Source organism: Apostichopus japonicus, chromosome 20 (assembly GCF_037975245.1).
Source record: "Apostichopus japonicus isolate 1M-3 chromosome 20, ASM3797524v1, whole genome shotgun sequence".
In the NCBI taxonomy this organism is placed as follows: domain Eukaryota; kingdom Metazoa; phylum Echinodermata; class Holothuroidea; order Aspidochirotida; family Stichopodidae; genus Apostichopus; species Apostichopus japonicus.
In genome coordinates, this window is record NC_092580.1 from 4,521,691 (window position 1) to 4,547,444 (window position 25,754).

At 38.2% G+C, this 25,754-nt stretch overlaps 1 protein-coding gene across 1 annotated transcript; it reads right to left on the reverse strand.

The window, feature by feature from the left end:
- Positions 1-649: 649 nt before the first annotated feature.
- LOC139961140 (arylsulfatase A-like) lies at positions 650-8,237 on the reverse strand. The gene is made up of 5 exons (XM_071960059.1): positions 8,080-8,237; positions 5,221-5,454; positions 4,456-5,079; positions 3,807-4,059; positions 650-1,897 (listed from the first exon to the last, which is right to left on the reverse strand). The coding sequence occupies exons 2-5, from the start codon at positions 5,451-5,453 to the stop codon at positions 1,463-1,465; spliced, it is 1,545 nt and encodes a 514-aa protein (XP_071816160.1). The 5' UTR covers position 5,454; positions 8,080-8,237; the 3' UTR covers positions 650-1,462.
- Positions 8,238-25,754: the final 17,517 nt, after the last annotated feature.

Below are 25,754 nucleotides of genomic sequence, written 5' to 3' on the forward strand. Positions count from 1 at the left end.
AACTGCAAGATACATGTGCTGTAATGATTTGCAGTGGTAGCCTCAGTGCTGATTTTTGCTATTTCATTGGATGTGTTGAATGCCTACAATGGCAATCTCAGAAGTTTACTAGTAACAGCTTAAGATGCAAAGAAAGCTTGCTTGTTTCAAATATTTCAAACAACTGGTTTTCTTTAGTTACAAATGGAACGAAAAATAGAACAAACTAAAAATCTAAAGACATGATGGAGCTTATTGAAAATTCAAGTGTTGTCACTCAGCCCTCACAAATTCTACCTTAAGAAATAACAAGATACTGTAAAGAAAAGAGGAACTGCTTCAATATCCTTCTTGTGAATTGAATTCATACAAAAATAACATTTTATTACTTGCCAAACTTACAGTAATCTCCTCCCACAACAATAGAAGGGTGACTTTGTTATCATACAGTAGCAGAGTGTAGTGAAAATAAAACAAGAATGCTCTTAGCAATCCTTGGCAGATTGTAAACATTCAACTCTCAGAAAGCACACTTGCACACTTTTTCTTTTTTTTACATTCCGACTCAATTAGGATTTAATGTTGCATTACAAAGTTCCAGTGATTTGGTAGTTCCTCTGCATTACCAGGTAACTCAGTAAGGTCTGATGTATTAAATGGCTTATTTAGCAGTTGTTTTGAGAAATATCAGAAAAGGAAATCATACATATATGAGATTTCGAGGGACTATGCAAAATTTTGAAGCACAGAAAATCTATTTTGTTTACAATTCTTACTCCTCTTCAAGGCCTAATTCCTGCCATTGAAAGGCAATCATTTCAAAATTTGTTTATAGTTGATCTTTCACTCACCCTGTTATGTCAATAATTTAGTACATTTTATGGAAAACAAAATTATGATTTCAAATTTCCTGAGGTGTTAGGTATGAAAAGTTTGTTACTAATTTAATGTTACTTTTTATTCTAATCAGGAACAATTCAATGCAATTTCAAAAAATAAGTAGCTTTTGACACTTGTAGCACATTTAAGAACACATAGATTTCCAGATTTGCACAGAAACCTTTCTAATTTAATATAACAATATGTATTTAATTTGGCCTTGTGATACTGTATTGAACTGAATCTAGGATGTATGGATCAAAAATTGCACGAAATGATTAAATGAACCATTGTGCCTTGTCACACTATTAAAAGTAATGTTATCTACTGAGAGTCCCTTCATCTTTGCTATAGACGAATTTGAGGCATGAAGTTTAATAATTTTCTTTGCTTATAATTTTTACATTTGCTTATAAATTTAAAAATAAGTTCATGAAACAGCCAGGTGAATTCAGCATTGGAAAGTAATGTGCAGTGATATAACATTACAATTGAACTGATCTGTACAGATAGGCCAGACAGGAACAGTGTATGCAATTCTCTGAAATGTTTCAGCCCCCTTGAATGTTCACTCAACTCATTCACATGGAAATTAGTGAATATTTCACGGTATAAAACGGAGGTGAATATCTTTCTTTTCGCTCTGTGTACACTTACAACATTCAGGAAAGGGATCACATGGTCCATTACAGCATGGCTCTACATACGGACTGTGGTTGGCCATCTGCGAATCTCCAAAAACCATGGTCTCTTCAAACTTTGCTTTGACTTGATTGATCTGGTCTATAATGGAGGCGTAATTTGTGTCGTTGCTCAGATCATACTGTTCGGAGGGATCTTGGTGCAGATCATACAACAGTGGAGGGTCATGTGCTGCACGTTTGGTGGATGGCCTGCAATCCTTGTCATGGTTGTTTTCATCCGAGTTCGCACTCCCTTGGGTGTAGTAGTGGGCCTTGTACTGCTTGTACCTCACGGCATAAATTCCATATTCTGGCCTGACAGTGGTTGGGTAGTAGAAGAAACTTTCCCTTGGACTCTGAAAGTACAGCAAAGGTTTAAGAATTTTTAGCAAAATGTACGGTCCAAATGTTACAATTCACCATTTCATCCTAAACCAGAAAGCCAACCGGCTTACCTCTTTTTATGAAAACTTAATGTAAACTTTAATACATACAAGATTCCTCACACTTTTGGCCATTGCTGACTGCAAGTCATCGACATGTGGATCTACAAATCAAGTGTAAACTTTCATCTACAGTTTACCTATGGAGTTGTTGTGTTAGCCATATTTACCAAACTCCAAAATTTCTTAATCTCACATGGCCTTAAACTCCATGAAAAAAAATAGGGCTGTGTAGACACTTAGGTGGATCTACATAATGTAACAAAGTTCATCCAAGTTGTACTTTAAAAGATCAAAGCAAGTTATTTATACCTTGACCTACCCTTAATGCATCACTAAAGTGAAGTACAGTATGAAGTTCCTTTTAAGTACATATCAAAATTTACTGTGTCTATAAGGCTAACAGAACTTGACCTCTTCTGACCTCACATGACTTGTGAGTTCTACAAAAGACAAAAGGGTGCTTGAATTCAGGAAGATTGGTCCACATACCAAGTATGAAATTCAACCAAGCTCTATTACTGCAACTATTGCATGTAAGGTTTTCGTCATTTGAACTCTTGACAAAAATTATAGGGTGGTAAATTCAACAAAGTCATACTAAGTGTGAAGTTTTTTCAAACTTTACTATTGGATGTACATTTACAGAGTATTCAGGCTGTCCTCAGCTAACTTCCAACAAATTCTAACCTCAAAAGAAAAGAAAAAACACTACAGACTTTGATGTATGTACCAACTTCAAACAACTTGTCTGATTTGAGTTATCATGTTTACAAGCCAATTCATCACATACATACATACACGATCTATACTGTTCAGTGTCCATAATACATACTGTAAGTAGATGGGTAGTACAAATGAAAATCTGCCTTCACTACATAACATATCCATAAAGAAGAGAACTCACTGGCTAGACGAAACATCCATGACAACACAGAGTAACATTTGGCCGGAATTTGCTCTTATCTTCTATGTATTGTACAGTAGTAGGTGACACTGTCAAAAGGTTGACTTAGTGTCACATTGGCTTAATACCAAATGGGTCATCCATTCAGGAAAAAGAACTACTGCTCACAGGAAGTAACAAGGATCATTAAACAACCTTGATACAGTTTTAAACGACTATCCAGTGTACACTCTTCCTGCCACCACAATGAATAAAATCTCTCAACTACATCCTTTTGACAGACTGATGAAAATAATCATTCCATTGCCACTTTTGTTGGTCATTGTGTGTGTCCAATGAACTTTTTCTTGCAAGTGGAACATCGGCAATCCAACATTGAATTGCTCTTTACTTCCTACAATGGATCTGTTTCATAACTGTGCGCATAAACAAACGCACATCACGTGCAAACGCTCGACACCTATCAAAACTGTCTTTGGGTTCCCCTGCAGGAGTGAAAAACATTGCAATAGCATGGTGAAGTTCACAATAGATTTTAATAGTAACTGTAAGTCTGTGACTTACATTCATTTCCTTATCTTTGAAGATTTGAAAAGCTTTTACTATTCTGTCACAATAATCCTGATCAAACCACTTACAGTCATTTTGTGAGATGAGATTATCCCAAGTTATGCCAGGTTTATGTAAGTATCATGCCAAATATTGTGCTACCTTTCATAAACTTGAAGAATTTCAAATTCAAAAAGGCTAATAATGTGACATATTTCTATATGTAGTCTTTAATAAATATTCGGATTGAGAATTCAGACACAGAATGCGCCAGTTGGATTTCAGTGTTTGATCAGAAAGACAAAAACGTGTTCAACATATCTGACTTGTACATCCTGTGAAAAAAAAAACAGTTCTAAAGGTTACCTTTCCACCATTAAACAACACAGAACTGATGTCAACACCATCCATGGTGACACTGGGGAGGGGCACTCCAACGATGCTACAGATGGTGGGGAGAATGTCAAGGGCGCTGGTCAACTCAACTGTCCTACCCGGGGTAATACGACCTTTCCAACTGGCTATCGCAGGGACTCGTTGACCACCTTCGTAAGTGGTTCCTTTACCACATTTGAGAAGTCCAGCATTGCCACCAATGTTCTCCCATCTCAGGCTTGGTCTGTGAGGATTTAAATAAAAAAACAATGCAAGCAAAGTAAAGAAACAAACTACAGGCATTACTGTGTCACATTGTACATAAAGAGCATGTACTCTACATCCTGATGTTTGTACAATGATTTCTGTTATTGCAATTTTGATGATACTTGTATAAATGATTCAGTATTTAAGCTTAGTTTAAGAAATTCTACTGCTAAGTTTAACCATTACAGTATTTGTCAAAAAAATGCATTGGAAACTTAAAAAAAAAATTTTTTTTAAGATAGATACGATAAACATTAAGTATTGCCCTCCGACCTTTTCATTGCAAACATACTTCAATACACGTTAAACTGAAAAACAAGGATAAGACAGGTGTTGTAAATGATGATATCCAGTAGTTTTGTATTAAACTTACCCATTATCGGAGGTAAATAACACCAAGGTGTTCTCCAAGACACCGCTATCTTCCAGCTGTTTCATGACTCTCCCAACGCCATCGTCTAATTCAGCCAAGGCATCACCAAACGGTCCTCTTATTGTGCTGTTTCTAAACTGTTTACCTGCATACTTGGGATGGTGGGTATGTTGAAAGGCATAATAAAGGAAGAAGGGTTGGCCCCTGGCTGCATTATCTGCTATAATGTGCACAGATCTGTTCACATATTTCTCATGAAGAGTGACTAAGTCTGCTGGCTGTTCCACGATGTTTAGGCCGTCAAACACCGGACAGCTGGTGAAATCGTCTTTGCAGTCGTTGAGACATGTCTCATTCGGGTAGAAGCAGATCTCGCATGGACACATATCATGAGAGTAAGGTATACCGTAATATTCATCAAAGCCTTGATTGGGTGGTAGATACATGTTGTCTTTCCCTACTCCTAAGTGCCATTTACCTACAATAGCTGTGTGGTAGCCTCTCGGATGGAGAATCTCTGCTACAGTAGTCTCATTCAAAGGAAGACCTCCTACAACATCAGGTTCAAACACTCCCGGCCAAATTCCAGACCTTGTTTGGTATCTCCCGGTTAGGAGACTGGCTCTGAGGATAGATTGACAAATACACACAATAATGTACCAATTAATAGGCCTAGGCTATACTGTTAATATAACATTAGGCCTAGACCCTAGGGTAACAATGAGCAAGGGGAGTGCCTGATGGAAAAAGTAAACCGCTACGTACCTGGATGGACTGCACACAGGTGATGAGACATAAAACTGCGTGAAAAGCAACCCATTCTTTGCCAGATTGTTAAGGTTAGGTGTGTGAGATGTAGGATGTCCATAGGCTTGCAGGTCTCCATAGCCAAGGTCATCAGCAAACATAATCACGATATTTGGCTTTTCCGGATCCTTACTGCAGAGCACTACTCCCAAGAGAGGCATCAAAATGATGAAAGTTATCTTCAAATCCATTCTGTCAAAAGAGTATAAATAGAATGCTGGTATATATAGCTCAATGTATTGGATTCTGTGATGCTATATATGGGTATTGTACACTTTAATATCCCTCTATACTATGTGATGCACTATATAGAAAATTTCCACATGATTCTATACCATCCCACTGGTCAGTGATATCAAATGACTTCAGCTCTTAGGATAGAAGTTTGTTGTTTCTACTCTGACGCTATAACAATATTCCATTCCAATGCAAGCCTCTTATATAAAATTCAATCATATGAAGTGAGGGAAAAAGGCAGAGAAAAACTTGAGTAGAAGATCATTTCTTTGTTAGTATTGGAAAAAAATCTAGATTTGTATAGTTGTCCATGGATGCAACAGGACATATTCTTCACAAAATGTTATTACTTCTAAACACATTCTTAGCACATTACAAGAATCTTAAAACAGATCAGTAACGGTCACCAGTCACAGCTGGCAATGTTTACTATGCCAAACTTTCTCAACCCTAACAGACAAGTAGTTGAAGAGTAGTTTAAGGCTTTCATATATCATTCCATTTCTGGCAACAAAGATATCCCTTAATTGGTTCAGTTTAACTATGTGCACAGTACAGGACCAACACTGTGTTTCTCCATTTGTTAAAAATTTCTGCCAGATCTCTGCATCTCCCTTTATGGACATAATATCATTGACCACTAACATAGTAGATCTTAAACAGTATCAAATGGTCATTAAAGTAGCCTCAAGTGGCTACTTAAAGCCAGGGTTGGCATTTTCCCGGGAAAAACCTGTTTTTCCCACTAAGCGGTAAAAACCAGGTAAAAACCGGGAAAAACTGGTAAATACCGGTAAAAACCGCCTCCGTCTCGAAAACTAGTATTAATTGTCCGTAAAATGCAGGGTCATCAGTAGGCACGATATTGTTTCATGACAGGCATATTTTATTGAATATGGGAGTTTCTTAGCTTCATTTTGAGCTATTTTATCACATTCTTATTCTACTTTTTGTGGAAAAAAGAGTATTTTTCGTATTGCACATGTATAGTTATTCTGTCACGATCTCTTTAGCAGTATGCATTGCCTATTGCCCAAACCATTATAGGTCTACACTGGGACATTCACCCCTCCTAAATTCTTCAGGCCTATTATGTGGCATGAACAGCGGAGGATAGAATGAAGTGGCGAACCATGGCATCCAAAGCCTCAAAGGGACAAGGAACCATATAATAATATAATATTATGTGCTCAGACAGTTCATTCCATTCCATTAATACAGTAGGCAACAGTCTATTGAGGTGAACTTCAATCCAGGAGGCTCAATAGAAACTGCTTTGAAACTTTGTAAGGCACATGGGCCCAATTAAAGTATTAAACGCACAATGGCCCTATGGAGCCATTCACACAACCAAACTGTTTACCTTGATGCAAACATGGTCCAATTATTATACAACTTCATGCATGAGTGATTAAACACTTTGAGGTGGACAGGTTAGGTGATACTGGGCACTTCCTGTGTATAGGCTAACTGAAGAGGTAGGAGTATCAACAACACAAGTAACTGTTCCAATTGTTACTTATTCTCAAATTAGTTGATGTCACAACAGTCACTTAGTACAGTGTCTATAAGCAATATAAGCATAGTACAGTGCCTAGTGCGAAGTGTGAACAGTACAATTTATCGCAGACATGAAGTGATCGTTCTTCGATGTGAATCATCATTTGGATCTGAGCGGACTAATGTGGCATGTATAATATGACGAACCATAGCCCTAGGAGGCACCAACAGTTTGATACAAGTCCATTCTCTAGATAATGGAATTATGCATCTCGATAGGAAAATAAAGTTGGTTGATTTGAGCATCCAATATATTATTTATTTGAATTATTTATAATAGTCTAATCGGTAAACTCACAAGTTATAGATCATAGCTGTTCTTTGGATGTAACCCAACCCCCAACCATAAGATGCCATTTTCTTGTAGATTCTATGCTCCTCCACAAGTTCCACATGAGTTTTTAGGAATTCTATATAATTTGAGGTTTTTCCCAGTTTTTCCCACTTATTGGTGGGAAAAACCTCCCGGTAAAGACCGGTAAAAAACTTTTTCCCGGGGCGGTAAAAACCGCCCGGTAAAAACCGGCCAACCCTGCTTAAAGCAGTTCTGGTAATACTAATCCTAACTTTGTTTTCATACACAAAAGTGAAGTCACATAGGCTAGTAATGTTACAGAGTGCCTGTGCGGGAAAGTATACCTCATTATGACTTTTATGCATTTATTAATACTAGTTTGTTACTACCTGTACTAAGAAGACCAGTTTGGCCAGAAGGCCATTTGATTTTTATGTAACGACTAACGTGTGTGGTAGTTTTAACACAGAAACTGTAAGCGTAACAGACTGTACACCAGCAAGTAACTTCTTTACGATTGGCCCCTTAACCTTATTAAAACATTTACCTGTATACGCTAATGCTGTATGTACTGTATTAGTCTATTACAGCTGCAGGACCAGGCTAGGCCTAGTTACACTTCCTTGGTTTTGTTAGCCTACAGGCCTAGGCTAGTTAAGTTACAGACGAGATCATAATTAACAATAACACATTAAAAAACTTATCACATTTACAGAAATACTGACTTAGCTGACGCAACTGCGTCTTGAATATCGCCGAAGTTCTCGTAAACAGCAGTTCATGACAATTCAAGCAACAGTAGCTCAGAATTATCCTGCGTTCCTTTGCAATCGTCGAATTGGCACAAATCATGTGATGTTTTGGTTTTGCTGGGTGTACGCCAACAATATGTGTTTCTTTCACCCTCTCCGACCGCGGAAGCAGCGAGCGATTGGATATTGTTGTAAGTTGGCAGTTTATCTCAGTTGTACAAATCTGCAGTTATCTTCAATATTGTAGACTCCAAACTGCAGCGTATTGATTTTGGCAAGAAATCACCTAATCAGTATACCTACTTTGTCATGTTAAGTGACAGCATTTATATCACAGTATCCGCACAGGCGCAGTCAACCAAGTTGCCACACAGATGATTTATCTGTAAAATGTGTGTGGCTAGTGGCATCATTTTTAATAACATACGTGAATGAAATTCAGCCTGAGACTTGCTATTGAAAATGTAATACAATTATATATATATATATATATATATATATATATATATATATATATATATATATATAAATTAGGTATTTCATAAGGTCTACACTGGGATTTTGCAAATGTGTGCTTTACGTTTTTGGTTGTGTTGACAAAAAGAGTTGGGAGGGGGCTCAGGGGGAGGGGTACACCATCCACACAACACATGGATTTATGCCTAAGGTGGGGGGGGGGTTCTTAACTACAGAAATTGACAAGTTTACTGTTTTATCAAAAGGTGCTGTTCTTTTCAAGAAAAGGGGCTCTTTAGAGGTTCCCTTGTCACTGTGACCTGCCCCCCACCCCACATTCACATTGTTTTCAGGCTAGAAGGATTTTCTATAGGATGTTGCGAACATTTCCATCTTATCGTTCACATGATAAGGTGAAATCCTGAATCAGCCCCGACACCGCGTCCTCTCTTCAGTTTCACCCATCTGGATACTGCAGACTTCACAGAACCGTCATATATGTCAAATCTGTGCGTTTCGCCACAGGACACACCGAGACTTAGCAAGAATTACAGTATTTTTCATAGCTCATTACTGTAACTCATGGAATAGTCTGTACATAATTGTTATAACTGAACAAAGTTTGAGAAATACATTGTTAATAATACATAACATTTTGTTTTTATTATTGTTTTGATTACATTCATGTTTTGATACATTTTGTTTTGACTTAAGCACTTCAGAAACAAAAAATCTAAATCTGAAATGTCTTACAGATGGAATTATCAGAAGTTAGTCATCTTTTGTTTGTTTGCTATTTATTTTGTCGCGATCGCCAGGTCTGACAAGCGATGCGGGGGGGGGGTGGAATGGGAAAACGGGAAAGGGTCTCCGAACTTGCTCATGATTCCCCTTTGGTCAACCAGTACCATACATCTTATTAACCGCCCTTCAATATGCGGCGATGATAAGAAAGATCTTATTTAAAGTGATCAGGAGTGTCAATACTGAATATAGTGCCATGGGGTGTGGGGGATGCTCACCCCAGACATTTGCACGTACGGTGAACGTCACGCGCACGTGGAGTCGGGAGGTACGCGCACGTCACGCGCACGCACACACACTACACATACGAAGGCCTGTTTAAAAGATGGCAGGGTACTACTACCATTATAGTGAGACCGCATCTTGTATCAACTTGGAACAGAAAATCGACTTCTGCTGTGACCAGTACACGAAGTATTGCATAGCCTAAGCATCTTACTAAAAATCAAGGATGTTCACTTTTATCATTAAAATTCGGGACGTTTATAGGCCAAATAGTAAGTAGTATTAATGCAAGTGCTTTTTGAGTATATTGGCTAGTTTAGTGTACTGTAACGATAGGTTAGGACGACAACGTACACTGCGTAGAACTAAACGAACCAATGTCAGCCAGAAATATTAACACTAGGCTGCAGCTGCATTCGTAGACAATACAGACTCACATGAATGTGATGTAGCCTAACATTAACAATGAATGCTTGCAATGTTAATGTTGTTGTTATTGGCAAGACATTACTAGTGGGATTCCACAAGGGTCTGTTTTGGGTCCCTTGTTGTTTGTTGCTTGTTGCCAATGTAAATGGCAGAGATATTAATTGTGTACAGCTAAGAAGTTTGCTGATGACATCAACTGTACTCTTCTGACTGAGGTCACTTTCAATAGCGATTCTGAGATTGACAAATTTCAAACCCATTTGGATAACATTTTTGATGGTCTCAGGGATGGCAAATGCTTTTTAATATTGATAAATGCAAGGTGATGCATATTGGTAGAAGTGACCAAAAGTATACCCTACAATCTTAATGGTGAGGAGTTACAGGAGGTCTTTGTTGAAAGAGACCTACTGTAGGTATCTACATTGACTCATCTCTGCAAGTGCAACCTTCTAAACATTATCTCGAAGCTGCTAAAAGAGGTAATAGGTGTTTTGGTATGATCAAGAGGAACTTCAGTTTTCTGAAAGAGGATATAGTTGTTAGGTTTAGGCTTATAAGCAGTTGGCTAGGCCTCATATGGAGTATGTTGTGCAGGCTTGGGTCCGATATTTTGCTAAGGATAAGGAAGTAGGCCTACTCGAAAAGGTCCAGAGAAAGGCTACTAGGATAATTAGTTCCTTAAATGTGCCCCTTATTATAGGCGGTTACAACTGTTGAATCTCACAACACTGGAGGTTACTGTACGTGGTGACTTGATTCGGTTTTCAAGATTGTGTATCATGTTGACAATTTATCCTTCACTGACTTTTTCATGTTTGCTAATAGTAGTTGTACCAGATGTCATTGTCTTAAACTCCAAAAGTCACAAACTATTTGGCATAACTTTTTTTCTAATAGGGTTAACCCAATTGTGAATGAGTGGAATGGTTTGCCTGAGAAAGTTGTACCGGCAAGTAGTGTGAATGGGTTTAAGAATGCTTTGGACAAGCACTTTAAGCATTGCAATCGGGTCTGAGTGTTTGTGTCTTCAGTTTTTTTCTCCTATAGGGTCCTTGATGGGGACTTGAGTGTCCCTCTTAATCCTTTTTTTCTAATAAACTAAATAGTTCGAATAGTACTACTTATAGGCAGCTAGACCTGGCCAAATTGTCACTAGGTTAGGCCGAGCTTCCCGAATAATGTATGTGTGCTTAGGCCTATGCAATTGCAGAAGCCAACCTTCTTAACCATTATGAACTAGAACTGTAGAAGGTAAACTTAACCTTTTAGAAGGTAAGCTCAACTTTTTCTTTGCAAATGTTACAAGAATAGGCTGAGCAAGAGTCGTGCCAGCAATGTCTCTGCATGAGGGAAATTCACAGTGACAGAGTAAATAATTGCTCTAGCACCCACGGATGAACACATGTTCGGTATATTACTATTACTAATCTGGATTTAAGAATATAAGTATGTTTATCAGCTGGTCAACAGATATTTAAGGTATCATTTATTTATTTTTTTTTACTCCATCAGTGATCTTCCCTTTTCCAACTGCATTGAACATCCTGAATGTCAGGATTTTAGATGAAATAGTGCTGGGCGGGATTCATGATTTTTAAGACAGTGCTGGGCGGCAAATCATGTATGATATTGTCATCCTTTATTGAAATTGCTTGAGTATCATTCGCCGGATGGCATATATAAGATGGCATATATAAGAAGCTCCTTAGTAGTGTTAGAACCAGCAGAGCAAAGTTGGCGACGAGAAACGGCAAAGGAGGAATAAGAGAGATTAAAAGAGTTGCTCGTAAGACTTGTGTTCGATAATGTAACAACAAACTGCATTCAAACGTTTTACCGTATGCTAATTATTCGTGACAGATACATGCCGTAGGCCTGGATAATGTCATCCACCTACCGGATGAGTCAGAGACAAGGTCCGCGAAGCGACTGCCAAGGGCGCAGGTGGAGTCAGTGAGACGGGACACAAACTGAAGGTCGGTGAACTGGACTTTGAAGCCATGATGAGACATTTGGACAATATGGTAAGATTTCAAAATGCAAAAAATTCCAACACACTTGGCCTGCAACGCCTGTGCAGCAGACGAACTAGCCTTATTTGCATTTAAAGATCTGGGCAGACATAGCAATAATTTACTATGCTAATTGCCAACCGATGGCGTCGCTAGTTAACGTATGAGCTTTTTGATCGTATGCGTACCAAGGGAATGGGCTTCATTACATGAGATAATTCAGTGAGAAGTGAGTTGTGTGAAGTCAGTGTGGATAAGCAGGTAGCTTCGTTCAGTCAAAGTAAACAGCTGTGACTTAGATCTGCACCCAGCACAAAAATTTGATCGCAGGTTAATGTCAGGTAAATGAAATTAAAACCAAAGAAAAAGGAAACAAGGAAATGCTTATCATTTTGAAGGGAAAATTGAAGGGAAAAAAAGGCTAAGATTTTAAGATTAAGTTGCTTCTGATCAGAACATTGAAAAATTGAATGTACTACTCCAAAGAGAAGCAAACCCAATCTGGAAGTTAAGACACATCAGATGCAGTTCTGGTAATTATTGCATGGCACAGAAATTCAGTCGTGTAAACTACATAAACACTGGGAAGTTTTTCTTATATCTTTCATTTTTCCAGAACATTGCAACCATTTTTTGAACACTATTTTTTGCATTCTCGTCACAGTGCCATCGGAGGATTAATTTTCACTGCCAATATGTTATTGTGGGTGTATCAGGATGGTTCAAAAGTTCAAACCCCTGTGAATTGAATGACAGAGAGATGATAAAGAGACAAAAACAAGAAAACATTCATTTGATGGTAATATGACACCAAAAATTGTCTAACAGTTATCCAGGTGCCTGCTTACTTTACAATTTTTGTGGGACTAGACAGGGTATGGTCAAGTTTGTAGTCACAGTTTTACACAGAAACCCACAGTGTCTTCTGAGAGCGCTGTTAGTGGCTATGCAACATCAAGTTTGTCAAGTCCGTCTGGTTGACTTCAACTCACAAATGAGTGTACAAATGAAGACCAAAAGAGAAAACAGCCTGTCTTCCTGATATTGAAATTCTGTAATTAATGAATCCAAGGCTTTCAGAAGAATTCAGGGCAACTGAAATGATTGATTAACAGTAATTTAATCAAACCTGTGGAGGAAGTTATCTTGGCAAGTTGAACGCATACAATCCAGCCGTGGCAGATCTCTTACACTTTTTAGCAGTCGAAGAATCAAGAAATATTACTCTTGAAATTGATTTGTCCCTCCAAAAAAGTTTTTCGTTATCACTTTTCCAGTCCAGAAAAACAGCTGTGGAAATGGTTATAAAAACAATAATGCCTTTACAACGTTGTGCGGCCTATTTAAGCAGAAAAAAAGGAGTTAAACACAAACCAATAAATGTGCATTGTCAATAAGAAAAATTCTGCATTCAAGCACTTCATTCAAGCAGCCTAAATCTCAATACTTTAAGTGCTTTTGTTCATTTCTCTATTAAGGTTTCTTTTTGGTTTTGGTTCTGTATTCTTCCTCCTTTTATTTATCTACACATTAACTGCTTTGCCTGTGCCTGCTCACATTTCAAGTTTTCATGTATTCCCTTTTTTCTCTTATACCTTTTTTGGCATGCTTGCACTCACATTTACTTTATATTTTCAAACTTATTATTCCAAATATTTGTTATGATGTTATACAATATTAATACAAAATTCAACTTTTTTGTATAATAACATTTTTTTGGGACAAATTCTGGCAATATTTCCCTTCACATTGAAGTTTTCACTTTGGTTGGGATGGGGTGGAGGATGGGAGATCGTTGGCCATCAGAGGGGCTGAAATGAGGGAGATGTCACGCCATATCAAGTTTTGTGGTCAGTGTTGTTCTGCATGCCCTGCTTAATGTACAATGCTCTCATCTTCCTGATGATTTGACCAATCAGCATTCACTCCAGGACCATGTTAAGTTGTCACATTTTGTGGCATTCTTTTCCTCTACCTCCTTGGACTCTTAAAAGCCATTGTTATTAAATGAGACAAGCTTCTTTGAACTGTTGAGAGAAAAGTGAACAAACAAGAAATTGAAAAGGAGACTATGAAACAAAGAGATAGCAGTACAGTTGCCTTTAGTTCAAATTGGTCGTAATTATCGTAATGGGCGTTTGTGACGGTCAATGATAACTTCCTTCCTGGGTTTGGATAAACCGTTACAAGCTTTTGTCACTGGGTCCTGTCTTTCTTCCAACCTGTTGTTGACAAATTTACCTGTTTAGAGTTCCTCCTGTCAAGAGTTACGAATCTTACTTTTTATTTCTCTTTGCTATCATCTCAGTGAAGCTTGAACACATATATGCAAATTTAAAGTTGATAGGAATTATTAAAACAATGCATTTATCTATATAATTATGATCATGATGAACCTCTGCATGTACATTATATCAAAAATAACACTATCACATTTCTGCTTTCCATCTTGAGAGAGGGATGTATATTTGACAGTCTTTCTGCAATATTTTATGTCATATTTTCATACCTTGATGGCCGCCTTTATATATATATATATTACAAATGGAAGAAGTATGAGTTAATTTTATATTAAACACATATTAACACAGAAGTATGAATTATGTTATATTACACATGGAGAAAATTAAACTGACCAATGTGATGAATGGTTTTATCCTCTGCTGATTTTTGACTTTGTCAAAAGAGGGACAAGAGAAACACAACAGAGGTTTTTATAAATATGAATTAACAGCTCACACCTCGTCTTCCTTGATTTTGCCCTCCTCAGCCAATTGACCTGAACGCTCAAGTCTACGCCAAGTCTAAAAGGAATTTACCAGAGGGAGTACCAAGACGAGGCTGTGCTGTACACGGCCTACGCTCCCAATCCATTCAAGTCGATGTCAGAGAGAGAATTCCTTGATTACAATAAAGAAATTGCGGACAAAACTGGTCAAGGTCTGTTCATCTCATTTTACAAGTCCTGTATATAATTTTTTATTTTTTATTCAGGTTTTTTTTTTTGGTGGGTGGGGTGGCGGGTCCAGGGGGTGGGCATATTGGTCTGATATGAGGGCTCACTGACACGGCTTGGGTCTATGACCATTCATCCCTTGTCCCCCCTTCCCCTACCCCTCCCAAGGATAGGGAATTGCCATGAAATACAGATTTACACCCTACTTTAGATGTTATCAGTATAAGTCTGTTTCACTCTTCAAAGAGAGTGAGAAAACCCATCTCTGTACGTTTCCTCCTCTGCAACACAGATTTGAATCTCTCCTCAGCAGTTCCATTTCTGTCTTAAATCATGCTACCCCCCTCCCCATCCCACCACATTAATATCCTGCTCCTACCCTCCCACTCCAATTCTGTTTAACTCTGCTATCATCCCAACCCCCCCCCCCCCCACCACTGCTACCTACTTACACCATCACCCTAGCTTATACCCTGCTTGTAGGCTGAAATAGAATGGTCTGTCGTCACACCTCAGGAGGGTGGTGTTGACCCACTCTCAGTCGATGGATTACATCATCATCATCATCATCATCATCATCATCATCATCATCATCATCATCATCATCATCATCATCATCATCATCATCATCATCATCATCATCATCATCATCATCATCATCATCATCTCTCACTCATAGATCTACTTTTCTCTCCTCTTCCTCGCTACAGATGTGAAGGAGATTGAGCTGATCGTGCAAGCCAAGGAGACTGAAATTAAAGAAACCAAGGAGGAGAGAGGATGGAGAGAAGATCAGATCACAGAAAATTACAACCAAGACTGTGACCATTCACAGAGGTAATAGTCTGCTAGAGCTTACCTCTTACGGCTGGTGGAGAGAGAGAGAGAGAGATGGAAGGTCGTTGTCATTCCTCCTGTTCAAGACACGGCTACATAACCTAGCTGTGGATTGTGATCTTACAATTCATTTTAGTCCTGTATTCTCCAGCTTCCTCTCTCTTAACCCAGCACAACCCTCTTAAAACTTAAAATAAGTTGGCTATAGTATGTATGTGTGTGTATGTATGTATGTAAGTTCTGAAGCCATGAGAGACCATACTATGGCCCACTCAATACATCACATGCATAAATAGGTGCGTTTCTGTTGGGTTTGATACAGTCATGGTAGAATTTAATTATGATCTCGTCAATGTCTCTCTTGTACGATCGCAGTTTTCCATCCTCTCTCTCTCTTCACAACTCTTTCAGATCAACCGGGGACGGTAGAAACGACCACAGTCAGTATCGTGAATGGCAACGATGACAGGGCACCCTCCCCCACCCCGAGGGCAGTCAGAGCGTGGAAGGCTCCCCTCGAAGGACTCGTCCCTCTCGGTGACCAAGAAGAAGAAGAAGTTCCGAACGCCATCAATCTTGTCAAAAAAGAAGAAGGACAAAAAGGCGGAGAGCTAGAGGAAGAATCGCTACTTTTAAAATGACGAGTCAAAATCCTTTCCATGAGTTTGTGTTGTGTGGGAACTTGGTTTGAAACGTTAGTAAGCAGTACTGTTAGAGTTCAACTGTCCGGCGCTGTGAGAAGGAGAGGCGGCCAGCATATCTCTCAAGTACTGATCACAATAATCCTCCCTCCCCTCTCAATATTACGATATTTTTATATATATTTTCTCTCTTTGCAAGTACTATGTTTGTATGCATTATAACAGCTACATGTTAGTCAAGTATATGCCTACTCTGTGATGCAAGAAGCTTCTCTCGAGTGTCCCCGGCGACGGAAATAGTCAGGGCAGAGGTCAACAGTATAGAAATGTCCAGATTTTTTGTCCAGTTTTTTTTTTTGGCTTCTCGTTAAATAGTGAAATTAACTCAAGACTGGATCAACATTACGTTACAGGGGAAAGTTTTCCCCCTCTCTTATTTTTTTTGCCCTTACCTTTTCTCTTAAATTTTAGGCCAACAGGATCGCAGAGCTTACACGGTCTGTTGACTTGTTATTTGTATCTACTCTTGATCTTGATTTATGAAAGGTGTAGACAGATGATGATGCAGAATAATATTTGCCTGTAAACTTCAAATGCATTTCACAAGTTTAAAAGCCAGCATGGGGGTGTGAACAAACCTGTAGTTATGCATGCTGTGATTTGATAATAAGGGAATAGCCATCTTTAGACCACAAGGAAGTGTATTCCCGTGTACCTCTGGGCGGGTTCAGTGACTGGGCTGTACCATTGTCCTGTGGATAAATGGAACAGTCCTTCCAAGGGCCAAAAACTTGGCATTGTGTCCACATGGTAAACATGTACAACTTAACAATAGGCAGAGGCCACTCCAGGAACAGGTGTTCTTTGGGATATATAAATATTGGTGTTATGGCTAAGAATATTTATTAGCTGATGTTAGTTTAGTGCAGGGCTAATGAATATTCATGAATTTGTATTGACATATCAAAGTATTCAGATCAACAGGAAGAGAGCAGCCAAGTAGAAAACATCCCATTTCATTCAACAACTTCCTTGGTATTTTGTCTAATTGTGAGGTTACCATGGTGATGTGGTTGCAATGACTCATTCTGCAGCCATTTTGTGTATGTCAGGGTGGTGCCTTATTAAGAGATTTGTAACAATAGCAGAGGTAAAAGAGAAATATTACAAATAGAAAGAGGCAGTATTTATAGACAAGTTTGGATCAACTGATGTTCATTACAGATGTACTGAAACTACAAGCACAATGAATATTCATGTCTTATATTAAAATTAGCATGATTCCTATGCCTGATTTTCCACATTGTCATCATGTGAGCGTTCGTGTTTAAGTGGAGGGTTTTGCAGTCACCATGGGAACCGATACCCCACAGATTGTATAGTTCATGCATGTAGTTTGCGTAACTAAAATTTTTGGAAAAATAGATTCTTTGCACAGAAATATAAATATGAATGAATGGAAAAAATTTGAGAAGGTGAGGCGAGGTATAACTGCAAGACTGAAATGATACATAGTTCATAAAAAGTTTAAATTGAGATAAAAAGTTGAATGTATATCCTGTATGGTAGTTAATTAGTGTTATGTAACCGAATTTGAATATTGATATAACGAAACCTAAAACTGGTTATCGAAGAGTGAATGATGACGGTCAGAAACACTGTAAAGAAATTGCCATGGTATTAATCGTGGCGTTGTATTTGTACGGCAAGATCACCCAGGTCGATCTGAAGTTTCTTTTTTTTTTTTCCAGATATGAGGTTCTGTTTTGTGAAGTGTTTGGTTGGTTGGAAGAGTAGACTTTGGATCGACTCTTAATCCCAGGCAGGGGAGTGACAGGGTCTTCTCTTTTTCAATATTGATAGTTTTCGGACAAAATTTACTGTTACCCTAACCTTTCTAAACTCGGTATTAATTTTCAATCAAAAATGGTGGGGCGGGTGGGGGGGGTAATATCGTGATCCGCAAGAGGTGGAAAAATAAAAGGCATTCCTGAAATTCCTTTTCTTTCCGTGTTTATTTGTTGTCTGTCTCTCCCTCATTTCTAGTGTGTAGAAGAAAAAACAGAGAGTGATTTGAGAACTTGTCTGGTCCTTACAAATGGAACTGGAAGTTGACCTTGCTTAACATACCCACACATCGTATGTATATCAGGATGTTATGAATAATCTGACAGACTAGTTTGCCAACAAAATTGTTTTGACAAGACAGGATGATATTGCAGTCGATATGAAAGGTAGATATTTCTCAAAAATTGTTTTGCCCTTTGAAAGGCCTTGTAACTAAAGCAATAGGTCTACTACACTCTTTTAAGCCAATTGAAACATTCTGTAATGTGTTTTGTAATGCATAATACAACCCAGCCCACCCCCACCCTTTCCTCCCCAACTTTCAGTAGAACAATTTTGTCAAAACTTAGAACCTTATAAACCATAAAAAATCAAGATGACAAACAATGGTTTGATTTGACAGCTTTGAAATCACGTATCACTGGCAAGATGCGTCGAGCTCACTCGTACGACAAAGTCGATAAATGTGTATCTTTTCTGGTAGTTCGCGACACGCTGATTACGACTCTGATGTTTATTTTGGAATTGGGTGTTGTGTGGGGGCAAAAAACCTGATTTGATTTTTTCCCAAAACTGACCCAAAATCGGTTTCGCCCAAATGACGTAACATGGAGTAATCGATGCTCAGGAGCCCAAATCTGCAACTCCCAGGTCCATATCTGCTTCCGTTCGGGGGATACGTGGTCCCAAAGGACCCGCTAGAAATACGTTTTCCCTATAAGTGCACAAATTGGAAAACCCCCTCTTTTCAGCCCCCTCTCTTGTCCTCTCTGAAACACCCATCGACATTAAAATTAGACGTGGAGTAGAAGACACCCTTGTTTTTGTTATACACTAATTTCGTGTAATTATCTGACCGGGAAAGGCTTTTTGTCTATAGATTTCTATTTTTTTCATAAATCAGTTCCCCCCTGCACGCCCACACACAGCACCCAATTCCAAAATAAACTTCAGATTCGTAATCAGCGTGTCGCGAACTACCAGAAAAGATACACATTTATCGCCTTTGCGACAAAAAGTTTTTTCACCTTTAAACCGTAAGCAGTTTTTCCAAAATTTATGCCAAAATTTGACCCATTTATTCATAAATGTCAAGATAAAACTCAAGATGACAAACAAAGGTTTGATTTGACTGCTTTGAAATCACGTATCACTGGCAAGATGCGTCGAGCACCCTTTTATTTCGCTCAGTTTGCAACTTTTCAGAGGAACAATAGAAAACGGAAAAACTTTTAGGGGTAACAAAAGATTTAATCCTTTGTTCGTCGTAAAAGTTTTTCGGTCTTACTTTTTCAAGTTTGAGGTGCAAAAATTTGTTGTCGCAAAATCGATAAATGTGTATCTTTTCTGATAGTTCGCGACACGCTGATTACGAATCTGAAGTTTATTTTGGAATTGGGTACCAAAAAGAAGTACTTTTTTAACTTTTCAGACAAAAAACCTATTTTTGGCGCAAATAAAAATTGCCCAAAATTGCCCCCAAATCGATTTAGCCCTTTGAAATCACGTATAAAAGATCAAAATGCGTCGAGCGTCCTCTTGCGGCCTCGTTTTTGGTCAGTTTTCAACTTCAGAGGAACAATAGGAGAGCGAAAAACTTTTAGGTCGAACAAAGGTTTTGAAATCTTTTGTTCCCCCTAAAAGTTTTTCGCTTTCCCATTGTTCCTCTGAAGTTGAAAACTGACCAAAAACGAGGCCGCAAGAGGGCGCTCGACGCATTTTGATTTTTTTTTTTATCTTTTCCTTGCTAAAGTTGAAATATTAGAAACGAGTCACATTTCTTAACAGTTGCTGTGGCGCAGTGGTTAGCGCTCTGGACTGATAAGCACTCGATCATGAGTTCCAACACCAGTTAAGTTCCTTTTACTATTCTCTTTCTTATTTTCTTTCCTTCCATTATGAACCTTAAATATTAGAAACGAGCAGTAAATCTCAACAGTTACAGTGGCGCAGTTGGTAGTGCCTGTACCTGGAGAGCAAGACCAACTCCTTGTCTAGGGTTCAAACCCCAGTGAAGGCAGTTTTCCTTTTACTATTCTTATACCTCTTTCCTTCCATTATGAACCTTAAATATTAGAAACGAGCATTATTTCTCAACAGTTGCTGTGGCACAGTGGTTAGTGCTCTGGACTAAGAGACACAGACATCACACTGTCATGAGTTCAAGACCCAACCAGAGTCTTTTAGTTTTCTGTTCTTTGGAGCAGGTGGAAGTATAAAGGTAAGAAACGAAGGTTACTTTATTGGGAACCAAAATGGTGTAATGGGTTGTTCCGTCTGCGATAATACTGAGCAGCATGGGTTCAAGCCCCGGGTGGGCCGGTGAATTCTGTAAAAGGAGCTCGCCGGCACCCCTCCCCCTGACAAGGTTCCCAAGTGGCACCCGAGTTGGCTGCCACCCCCCCCGACAAGGTCTCCAAGCGGGTGAGGCTAGTTGGCCACCACCCCCCTCCCTGACAAGGTTCAGTGGAGGTGTATATATTTTATTGGAAATGCATCCTATGGTAGCATCTCACCTTATTCTCACCTATAGTCTAGTGGTAGACAAAAAAAAGTAGGCATCACAAGGTCCCTGGCTCAATTGCAACTCATTTTTTTCTTTTTTATTCTTCCAGTGAAAGCACAAGTAAAAAAACTCACCGCACACATTTCACATTTTCTCACTTTGCAGCTTACAAGTAAAAAAAAATAACCAAAACTTGCAAATAAACAAACTATGTCCACTAAGTGACAACAAAATATTGCATCGATATCAAACCCCCCAAAGAGAGGAGATTAAGCATTCTCTAGACAGAGGGCAAAGAATTGTGATTTTCTTGCCATATAATTTGCACAAAATCCCACTTGACTATCTGACTGATGTAGAGTCAAGTGAGTTATCATTTGTTCAAGAATTAAGTGAGAACCAGAAATGATCAGACAATTCAAACTCCCTAGACCACAAAACATGTACTCACTCTTTGGACATCAACCTATTCAGTCAATGATAACGTTTTTACAGTACATAAGTTTTATGGCCAAAAATGAACAGTCTTCCATTTATGTGAAATATACTACACATAGATGTTGAATATGTATCAGCAAATGGACATAACCTTTTTTTGAGTTAGCAAATCAGCTCTGCCACCAACCTACCCCTTCAATACACTGAAATATTTTCAAAACCAAAGCCATCTAGTATATATATACAGACTACACAGAAGAAGGCAACTTTTCAGACAGCCTGTTTACCCCCTTAGGACTCAACTAGTGACAACTGCCGGGGATCACTTGAGGTGTGTTTTGAGATCATCCAACACATGATTATCACTTCTGAAGCAGATATCATTTACCTGATTGACTGTTTTATGCATTGTTCAAGGTTACCTTAGACCTATCTGTAATTTGGGCCACTTCACAAACTAAAACTGAAGTTGACCAAATTATGTTCACCAAAAGGAAATGATTGCAATGTCAGTGGGGGCACCATGATACCAGGTGTGCGATTCATCCGACCTTAACTTTTGGAGTTATCAAGGTGGTCAGAATTTGACCCTAAGTGACTTTTGACCTCTTCATAGAACATTCAGTTCTTGCACATTTCTGAGCATGAGGATTTCGAAAAGGATTTGACTCCAATTTACATTTAACAGAACTGTTCAAAGTGTAATGCTCAGTGAGGGGGACCTACCACCTAACTATGACATTTTACCGATGCTACAGATGTGCACTAAACTCGACTACAAGGTTTTTGTATTTTGGCCGCTGATGACCTCAATTGACCTTTGACTCCGCTCAATAACTGGAGCAGCCAAAGAATTCAGTGCTGTAAATTTACATCCTGATTTTCATAAAATTCATGCAAGATATGCTTGGTGAGTCATCCCGTTAACAAGTTGGAACATCACATATACATACGTTTACCTGCACACATACACGCCTAGATTCTTTTTTGCATTTTGGCTAGGAATCAATCAAAGATTCCTGGCATAGGATACTTATGAATTCCTCTCTTCTGAAATTACAGACTCTTTATGCATTAGATTATCTTTTAGCATCATCACATGACCATCCTTAACGAAAAACCTTTCATAATTTCCACCGAAATCTGAGAAAATTTTCAACACGATACCCTTGAGAAGAGAACTTTTGAAAACATGCAAGAAAGAATGAAACACCGGTATTTTTAGGTGCAGGGCAGAGATGGTCTTATGGTATTGCAGAAGTATTCAAGAATATGCATGAAATATACATTCCTCCAGAAAAAATTCTGCCAAAATTTAGGAAAGCAGTTTTTCAAGTGACAGCTTTCATATCAGTATTCTCCATTTTATATTTTGCTATTTCAAGCAAAAAACAAATGCATATTCTTAGTGCTTCAATATTTATACACATTGTCATACAAAAAAAAAAAGAGTAGAAAGCTGACATATATGTATGTATATATATATATATATTTATATATATAAATATATATATAAATATATATATATTTACATATATATATATATATATATATATATGTCAGCTTTTCTACTCTTTTCTACTCTATATATATATATATATATATATATATATAGATCTTAGATGGTCAGCTCTTACATTAAGTTTTGTTTTGTACCATAGTTTTACTTGTTTATTGGTACACTGTACAGTGCTCACTGTACAGAGGGCCATGCATTTATACAGTATAATTGTATGTTGTCTTGTGGCAGCAAAATGGTGGATTAACACCTCTACACTGCTAACTCTTCTGGGTTGCTAGGCAACTATCTTGTTCTTCTCAGAAATCAGCCCTCACAGATAATGGGGTCTGTGTGTATATATTTTAAAATAAAAATCAGGAAGGACATGACTAACTTTCTGCTGTTCCCCCCTCCTTCTCCCCTTGTTCCTCCCTCCCCCCCCCTTCATCACTCCTCTTCTCATAGCTCTCTCCCACCCTTTTTCTCCACACCTTTCTCTAGTTTATTCCCTACCCCCCTTCCCTTAATCCTCATTTTGTCCCTCCACTGTTTATCTCCTACTAATCCCCTTACATCTATCTCTTTGTGTTCACCATGCTCATTAACCTGTCTGTAATCTGCTTGTGTTTTTGTCCCTTCTGTTACTTTTACTTGTCATTTTCCTTTAAAGAAGATCCTGCTAGGATCGGAACGTCAGGACAACTTACTTTTACACATTGTATATATTTTAGAAACAAAGGAGTTTTGTGAGGGGTGTAGGGAGTTAGGCAGTTTGCTATGAGTACCTGAGCAAGGCAGTTGCAGAAGAGGAGAAATATAGTTTTAATAGCTGGATAGTTTGCTTTTAACCTTAATTTACATAGTTCAAGTTACTGTAGTCCTTATTATTTTATGGAAGAAGTGATATTCAAATGATAGTCTGCGACACTATTTACTATAAAGGATACTATTTACTAAGGTTATTCCCGGACACCATTTGTTATAAAGGACATTATTTTACTACAAAGAATATTCTTGAACACTATTACTTATAAACTAAAGGATACTATTTGTTAAAGACATTCATATTACCATTTATTGTATTATATTCAACTTTACTGATGTCGTGGAAGATCTGATGTCGTGGAATAATTGATGTCACCAGAAGGCCAACTCATCAGAACAGACTTTTATATTAAGTGTACTTACTTTAACTTTTGGGTGCGCACCTCACGACTGTAAGTTATTTTACTTAATTCTTTGACTTGGCCCAGATCAGCTGTATATTGTTTGTTATTCATAATTATAATTTCTTTTGATCCAATCCAGCGGAGTTTTCCATTTTTTTTTTTATGTGTCTTTTACTGTGCTTGGTCTTCACACCAAACTCAGAGTTCTCTGATCAAGAATAAACATTTATTTTCAGTGGCTTACACCCTTACATATATACATATATCTTTTAAGAAGCTGCCGGCAGGACTATCGGGTAGCTGGATCAAATCATTTTCCGATTCTTCTTCAACTTTAGTCCTATTTCTAATCCCTTCAGAGGAAACTTCCATCGGCCTGTGTCTTTGGACTGATGAAGCGTTCGGAACAAACTTTTCTGTGTTCTTCTGCCTTCAGGAGGTTATCGTCTGGTCAGCCTTTCCTGATCTGGTCAGAGTTAGACCGTACTTTACTCGGAGATGAGATGGAGGATTTCATGTCCATAATGAGACTAGAGTAGGGATCTGAATCGGCTACAGGGGCTTGGGATTCCAATTTATTGTCTCTGCCTGATGTTTCGTCATCTTCCCAAGTCTCTTCCAAATTTAAGTCTTCTGGAGGTCTCTCGGGAAGCTGTTCCATGGTGGACACCATAAGTGGTTCTGTCAAAACAAGAGTATGAAAGAAAATTACTAGATAGGAATACACAAGCCATGTAGTCAAAAGTACTCTGCATAAAGTGTAGATCATGCATGTTACATTTCAAGACTTGAATGAGTTGACGATAGCCAATAATTTTAAGGGCGAACATGGATTGCTTTGGGTGATGGTAGGGGGTGGGGGAGTAACACTTTCTTGGTGGGAGGGGGTCAGAGCCACAGACAGAGATGTAAGAACATTTAATGATTTCCCTAACTTATGTATGTCAGAAATGTCAAAAAAAAATCATTTATAACCCATCTCCTAGTAAAATGTCTAGTATTGTTGTATCAACTACAGTAGTTACAGAATATTATTATAAAATGTAAAAAAAAAAGGTATATATTACAACATGAAGGCCAAAAGTATTTGAGTTGCAATAGATTTACAAGCTATATTACAATGGAAAGACATGAAGGAAAACTTCATAAAAAAGATGACTTTAGAAACAAACCTCAGTTAGTTTGTTGTGAACAGTTGAAAAACAGTGCTATCAGGCCAGGCTGGATTTTTTATGCCACTTTTAATTTTTGAGGGAACGACCCTTTAATGAAATTCAACAACTGCACTCATTCAATACAAAACCTTGGTATCAATTCCATATAAGTTAGGTAATGCTCATCTTCGCTTGAGAACTACCATAAATAGAACATTTTAACCAAATTTAAACGTCCCTGATTTATGCTTGACACTCCTGCTACATGCGCTTGGGTTTATGTAGCAGCGAAGTAATTCTTTGTACGCAAGACAGACTAATTGGTTAGTTTTGAAGTTCATTCAAGTCGTGTTACAGGAACATTTCTGAGCTGGAGCTTGTGGATTAAACACCAAATGTTTCATCCCCTACAGCACTGGGTAGTTTCACTCAGCATTCTATTAAACACGA

Bases quoted from the DNA above. Each gene is read 5' to 3' on its own strand.
- LOC139961140 (XM_071960059.1), bottom strand. From the start codon at position 5,453: ATGGATTTGAAGATAACTTTCATCATTTTGATGCCTCTCTTGGGAGTA. The intron at 5,080-5,220 runs GTACGTAGCGGT...ATCTATCCTCAG, and splicing joins CCTGTGTGCAGTCCATCCAG to AGCCAGTCTCCTAACCGGGA. The intron at 1,898-3,806 runs GTAACCTTTAGA...CTGTACTTTCAG, and splicing joins TGTTGTTTAATGGTGGAAAG to AGTCCAAGGGAAAGTTTCTT.